This window comes from Glycine max, chromosome 12, assembly GCF_000004515.6.
Source record: "Glycine max cultivar Williams 82 chromosome 12, Glycine_max_v4.0, whole genome shotgun sequence".
Classification (NCBI taxonomy): domain Eukaryota; kingdom Viridiplantae; phylum Streptophyta; class Magnoliopsida; order Fabales; family Fabaceae; genus Glycine; species Glycine max.
In genome coordinates this window covers 16,908,196-16,915,744 of record NC_038248.2, presented here as the reverse complement: position 1 = coordinate 16,915,744, position 7,549 = coordinate 16,908,196, and the positions used below count along the sequence as shown (strand labels likewise).

The window sequence follows — 7,549 nt, the reverse complement described above, 5'->3', positions numbered from 1 at the left end:
CACACTAACCCATAAACCCATAACCTCTAACCCTAACCCTAACCCCAAATCCAACCCCTAACCCCATAAACCCCTAACCTCTAACCCTAACCATAACCCCTAATCCAACCCCCAAACCCATAAACCCCTAACCTCTAACCCTAAATCCAAACACATAAACCGTAACCCCAAGCCATAGGCCACACTAACCCATAAACCCATAACCTCTAACCCTAACCATAACCCCTAATACAACCCCCAAACCCATAAACCCCTAACCTCTAACCCTAAACCCAAACACACAAACCGTAATCCCAAGCCATAGGCCACACTAACCCATAAACCCATAACCTCTAACACTAACCCTAACCCCTAAACCCATAAACCCCTAACCTCTAACCCTAACCATAACCCCTAATCCAACCCCCAAACCCATAAACCCCTAACCTCTAACCCTAACCCCTAATCCAAACCCTAACCCCATAAACCCCTAACCTCATTGTCCGATCCTTTTCTAATCTCCATGCAAGTATTTTTTGTTTCTTTCACTAATTTCTCACACACTTTTCCTACAATTAATTAAGATGTTTGTAACTTTAATGTTTATGATTAAATATAGAATTAAGTAATAAGTAAGTAAATTATCAGTTATATAAATTTATGAGGAAAATATATTTTTAGTTTTCGACAATATAGTTAAATTTGATTTTAGTTATTAAAAAAATATTAGTTGAACTTGTGATCACCCTTACTTTTACATTAATCCCATTTACTTTTTAATTTTTCTATAAAAAAATTCTTATTAATTATCTAACTTGTTAGATAAAAAGTACTATTAAGCATTTTTTCAACTTTCAAGTCTCGAGTCTCAATGATCCTTGGGACCAACATATCATTTTTACCATGTCTGTCGGGTCACTGTGGCAAATCGTTTCGCAATCTTCACGTACGTGTTGGCATAAGCATAGATTTAACTCTGTTATCTTTCCACTGTAAAATTCTAATTAATCTAGCTCTTGTATTCTTCTGTCTCTCTGCTGTTTGTACAATTCAATTAAAAACAAAGCAAAAGTGCTTTAACTGTACAAATAGTGTTAAATTAATGATTTCTAAGATAGATAGGCAAGTATAGTTAATGCATTTTATGGGGATATTTAATCACTGACTCAATTGGGTAACACAAGTTCAGCGACTAAGGTGGTGGCTGAGTTAATGAATTAAAAATCTAATTAATTAATTTTTCAAATTATATGAGCCGAGTTCAATCTTTTATATTTTTGGCTAATTACATGGTAGGCTGATGAGATAATTTTTTTATTTATAGTTTCCATAAGTTTGTGTTTCTAAAGGTTAAAATTGGAAAAATATAAATTTACATGAATTAAAAATAAAAATAAAAATATTTTATAAGAATCAAAATTAGAAAAGTGCCATTATAAGATTCCTTGCAACAACTATTTTTCCTCTAACCCTAACCCCTAATCCAAACCCTAACTCATAAACCCCTAACCTCTAACCCTAACCCTAACCCCATAAACCCCTAACCCCTAACCCTAACCCCTAATCCACACCCTAACCCCATAAACCCCTAACCTCTAACCCTAACCCCTAACTCATAATCCAAACCCTAACCCCATAAACCCCTAACCTCTAACCCTAACCCCTAATCCAAACCCTAACCCCATAAACCCCTAACCTCTAACCCTAACCCTAACCCCATAAACCCCTAACCTCTAACCCTTACCCTAACCCTAACCCTAACCCAAGTTATTTTTTGTTTGTCTACTTTAGTTTTAGTTGTAAACTTGGTTAATTATTATAGTTTGATGTGCCACATAAACTCTATACATTAGTAAGGCATTAGTAAGGCATAATTAATGAGATGCGATAGATTAATTGTCAAAATCAAATGTCTAACAAACAACAACAAAATTACACAGATACATCAAAATCAATCATTATGGTGTCCGTGATGTCGTGAAGATGTGCCACATGGTCGATCCCATCTTTGCGCTTAACGATCAGGATTTCTTCTGCCGCCACGTTGTCTCCCCGCTTCTGCTTGTTCAGCCTCTGTAGAAAACTCCTGACGCAAATCAACACCTAATAAGTCGCCCATATCAGGTATTGCTCCGGGTACATTCCATTGCGGAGCAAATGGGGCGTTAGGTGTTGCCATGGGGGCATCGTGCTGCTGTGAAGGAATCATAGTGGGCCATGAAAAATGAGGCTGTGTTTCCGCAACACCACCGAACGAATGTGAGGTCTCAGAAGTATCAGTATGATGACCTGTAAAAGGATACTGATACATCTGTGAAGGATATTCGGAAAATGTTGCTGGCGTGTAATACATTCCATGACCACACTCCATCATTTGTTGGGAATATTGTTCCGCTTCAACAGGCTCCCTTCGTCTGCCTATGCCCCGAGTTTCAACACTTGACTGAAGAATGGGAAACTCTTGGGCTGGGAATTCACGCTCTGATGCTGGACCATGTGACACTGGTTCAGTGATTCTCTCTTGCTCTTCAGATATAATTGCTAACTTATCCACGTAAGGCACTAGATCATCAACCGTCCATGTGTTCCTCCCTTGTGGTGACACCATATATTGTAAAGTCTCCACAACTTCACCCTGCAATTAGTAGCGTCAACAAATTAATGCTCATGCTTAAGAAATTAATTAGAAGTTAAACATTGAAAAACAGATAAATACCAATGCAGCTGTGTTTGCATTGTTTGGGTCGACAAACATCTTTGTTTTACGCCTATACCACACCATGTAGTCCGAGTTATAACCCAGTAGGCCCTCCTGTCGAGGATAAACGTCGACCCTAAACTCTGCTCGATTGTTCCACTGACCAATGATTGGGGCCAACAGGTGGAACCAATTCTCATCTTGTTTGCCTTTGAGCGTTCTGCCATAGAGATTCTACGGTTGCGAAGGACACCCGGGAATGGGTTGTTGCAATCCAAATTGTCGTAAAACTCTATCGGGTTGGTGCCACTCAACAACATGGAAACAAATCAGTGGCACCACTGCAAACCAGGCTACACTTCCAACCACACAAATTGGAGGCAACGCTGCCATCACAGTTGCTGTGTATGGCTCCCAGACAAACTGCATATAACAATACACTTGTCAATTTTCAGTCAAACATAACATATTAAAATTCCATTTAACCATTACATTACGATGTTCTTACCTCATGTCGTTTCATCAAATCCAATTTGCGACGGAAAAGTCTAAGATCATCATTGCCAATATGCTGATTTCCACGTTGCAACCACCTACAATAAAAATGAAATCATCATTGTCAACACGTTCCATCATTAAATATTTTTTCATTCAAACATAATTTTTTAAACGACAAACCTGTGTCGGAGTGGTTTATTTTGTTGGGAATATTGTTCCGCTTCAACAGGCTCCCTTCGTCTGCCTATGCCCCGAGTTTCAACACTTGACTGAAGAATGTGAAACTCTTGTGCTGGGAATTCACGCTCTGATGTGGACCATGTGACACTGGCTCAGTGATTCTCTCTTGCTCTTCAGATATAATCGCTAACTTATCCACGTAAGGCACGAGATCATCAACTGTCCATGTGTTCCTCCCTTGTGGTGACACCATATATTGTAAAGTCTCCACAACTTCACCTGCAATTATTAGCGTCAAGAAATTAATGCTCATGCTTAAGAAATTAATTAGAAGTTAAACATTGAAAAACAGATAAATACCAATGCAGTGTGTTTGCATTTTTGGGTCGACAAACATCTTTGTTTTACGCTTATACCACACCATGTAGTCCGAGTTAAAACCCAGTAGGCCCTCCTGTCGAGGATAAACGTCGACCCTAAACTCAGCTGCATTGTTCCACTGACTAATGATTGGGGCCAACAGGTGGAACCAATTATCATCTTGTTTGCCTTTGAGCATTATGCCATGGAGATTCTGCGGTTGCGAAGGAACCCGAGAATGGGTTGTTGCAATCCAAATTGTCGTAAAACTCTATCGGGTTGGTGCCACTCAACAACATGGAAACAAATCAGTGGCACCACCGCAAACCAGGCTACACTTCCAACCACACAAATTGGAGGCAACGCTGCCATCACAGTTGCTGTGTATGGCTCCCAGACAAACTGCATATAACAACACACTTGTCAATTTTCAGTCAAACATAACATATTAAAATTTCATTTAACCATTACATTACGATGTTCTTACCTCATGTCGTTTCATCAGATCCAATTTGGACGGAAAAGTCTAAGATCATCATTGCCAATATGTGATTTCCACGTCGCAGCCACCTACAATAAAAATGAAATCATCATTGTCAACACGTTCCATCATTAAATATTTTAATTCAAATTAATTTTTTAAACGACAAACCTGTGTCCGAGTGGTTTATTTTCTATGACGGGAGGCGTCCTCTTTGGAGCTAAAGTCGTGCATCGTTCCCATGCCCACATTTGGATTAAGATGCACATACCTCCGATTGATTTAACTTTGTAATCGGTGGCGCTGCACATCTCTCTATATAAATACGCAAGCACGGCAGGTCCCCACGCATACGTGCTGCACTGTTCAAAGTCACGTAAAATTGTAGGTACCTTAAGGAAACTCTGCTACTACTTTTGTAACAAAGAGGACACCTCCTATGAATCGAAGGATCCACGCACAGGTAAACCTTTGTAATTGCTCAACGTTACCCTCATCAATATTTATGTGAGAAAAATGGTGAGCCAACCAACTTAATTTGACGACACTGCCTTCAATTTCGCCTTCCTGTGGTCTACTCCTAATAATTCTTCACACAAATCGGCCCAAACAAGATTTGTTGAACCAATTAATGGTGCCCCGTCAGTACGCAGACCTAATAAAACTGACACATCTTGGAGAGTAATGGTAGCCTCTCCGCATCTCAGGTGAAACGTGTGGGTTTCGGGCCTCCATCTTTCAATGAACGCACTAATTAAGGCCGCATTTATCTTTAGGTATCCCATCTTCATGATCCAATAAAACCACATTGCCGAAGCAAAGGAACAATTTCCTCTGGTATTTGTTCTTCACCTTGATACGTCGGACTGCTCGTCTGATTGTATTTTCTGTCTGGTTCCCCATTCCAAACATGTTCTGAAACATGCTTGGGTTGCATCCACAACACGTCACCATCAATTGGACCAGACCTAGTTTGTATACTTGATGAGCATGACGACGAAGATGCCATTGATCCTACAAAATAAAATATAATACAATTAATTGACAATAAAATTTATACATTAATTATACATACACAAATTAAGTATATTTACAAAAAATTAATTAAAATACATAAGAAATTATATTTTTTAAATTTCAATAACAAAATATATTATACAAATAACCTAATTCATATATATTCTATAAATAAATTAAATTACAAACAAATATAAATTTAAATATATAAATTAATGACTCAAATAATTACGATAAAATAATTTAACATACAAAATTAATAATTAAATACGTAAAACTATTCTAATTTAACATAAATATGAAACTAATAATAATAACTAAAACTAACGTAATATAAAAAATTAAATTCTAACCTAATTTAAAATTACTAATTTACACTACATAAAATTATTCTTAATCTATCAATAAATATTAATATATACAAAATTAATGACTTCAAATAATTACGAGTAAAATAATTTAACATACAACATCAATAATTTAAATACGTAAAATATTCTAATTTAAACATAACATATGAAACTAATAATATACTAAAACTAACGTAATATAAAAAATTTAATTCAACCTATTTTAAATTAATAATTTACATACATAAAATTATTTCTAATCTATGATCAAATATTTAAACTAAATGTAATCTACCATATACAAAATTTAAACTAAAGCTAATCTAAACTTAATACTTATGGTACCTAAAATTATTCCTAATCTAAAATTATTAAATTAGTACCTAAACCTATATAAAAAATTTCAACTAAACTTAATCTATCATATAAAATTATTCCTAATTTATCATATAAATTTTCTAACTAAATCTATTATCTATCCTATAACATTAAGAATTCAAACTAAACTATACAAAATTATTATTTACACTACCTAAACTATACAAAATTATTATCTTACACTACCTAAACTATACAAAATTATTATCTTATACTACCTAAACTATACAAAATTATTATTATTATCTTACACTACCTACCTAAATTATACAAAATTATTATTATCTTACACTATCTAAACTATACAAATTATTATCATCTTACACTACCTAAACTATACAAAATTATTATCTTATACTACCTAACTATACAAATTATTATTATTATCTTACACTACCTACCTAAATTATACAAATTATTATTATCTTACACTATCTAAACTATACAAAATTATTATCTTACACTACCTAAACTATACAAAATTATTATCTTACACTACCTAAAACCATTATATTATCAGAATATAAACATCTATATAAATAAAAATATACAAAAGATTCATATATAACTTACAATTTTTTACGAAAATGGAAGAACACAAGCAAACAGCACCAACCAAGCAAGAACAACACCAACCAAGCACTCTCTCTTCACACAATATCATCTGCAAACTCGAAAACGCAGGCTAAAATTTGAAGGCCAAACAGATTTTATAAACGAAGAAGCACGAGGCGCCAATGGCACCAGCGCCTTCAGGAGGCAGGAAGCGCCAATGGGAATGGCGTTTCCCTGCACCTAGGCCTAGCCCTGCACTGCTGCTGCTGCCTGACGCTGCTGTTTGACGCGACAACACCAGTCAAAGCGCTAACGGGAATGACGTTTTGCAATTCAAACGTGAAATCGCCAATGAGATTTGCGCTTTCGTCCAGCACTTGACACTTGTCGCACATGCATGAAGTTGCCAGTTCTACTGGCGCTTCCCATGCAGGGTACGTGCAAAAAAAGCACCCCTGGGAAATATCTCCAGAACAGCCCTACTTTGGGAATTTCTTTTTAAAAGAACCCCAAACAGGGGAAATTGCCTTGAATTGGGGTTTTTAACCCGCTAACATACTCAACCACACTATTTTGGCACACCATAAAAAGGATTGAGAAAAAAGTGGAACAGGTTAACTCACCAACCAATTTTTTTTTAAGAAATTATTTATTTTGATATTTTATACAAGCATTATTAATTTTTAATTTATTTATTTTTTACCTAAATAAATTATTATTCAAAATTTAGATAATACATTCAATTTTTTTAGTAAATATTCATTATTTAATATTTATAAAATTTAAAATTAATTAAAATATATTTACTATTTATTTTTTCTTTAATATTTTAGTTTTAACATACCAATTCGCCAATCCGACCTTACGAATTCATCATGTAATTTCAAATCTGAATTATATACATTGAATAAATTAATCCCCAAATAATAATTATTATAGGATTAAAGCCCTTAACACTTAAGACTCTTCTTTGCTTTGGAATGAATTGCATTAACATTTAAAGAATAACGAAAATGGAAGATTACAATAATAAAAGATAGACTGATACATATA

The 7,549-nt window shown here is 35.0% G+C and overlaps 1 protein-coding gene across 1 annotated transcript; it reads right to left on the bottom strand.

Annotated features, from left to right (window-relative positions):
* Positions 1 to 1,892: 1,892 nt before the first annotated feature.
* LOC102668143 (uncharacterized) lies at positions 1,893 to 3,265 on the bottom strand. Its single transcript, XM_041007269.1, has 3 exons — positions 3,186 to 3,265; positions 2,696 to 3,100; positions 1,893 to 2,614 (listed from the first exon to the last, which is right to left on the bottom strand). Exons 2-3 carry the CDS (start codon positions 2,759 to 2,761, stop codon positions 1,994 to 1,996), a joined length of 687 nt encoding a protein of 228 aa, XP_040863203.1. The 5' UTR covers positions 2,762 to 3,100; positions 3,186 to 3,265; the 3' UTR covers positions 1,893 to 1,993.
* Between the last annotated feature and the right edge of the window lie 4,284 nt (positions 3,266 to 7,549).

Bases quoted from the DNA above. Each gene is read 5' to 3' on its own strand.
- LOC102668143 (XM_041007269.1), bottom strand. From the start codon at position 2,761: ATGGTGTGGTATAGGCGTAAAACAAAGATGTTTGTCGACCCAAACAAT. The intron at 2,615-2,695 runs GTATTTATCTGT...TACTAATTGCAG, and splicing joins ATGCAAACACAGCTGCATTG to GGTGAAGTTGTGGAGACTTT.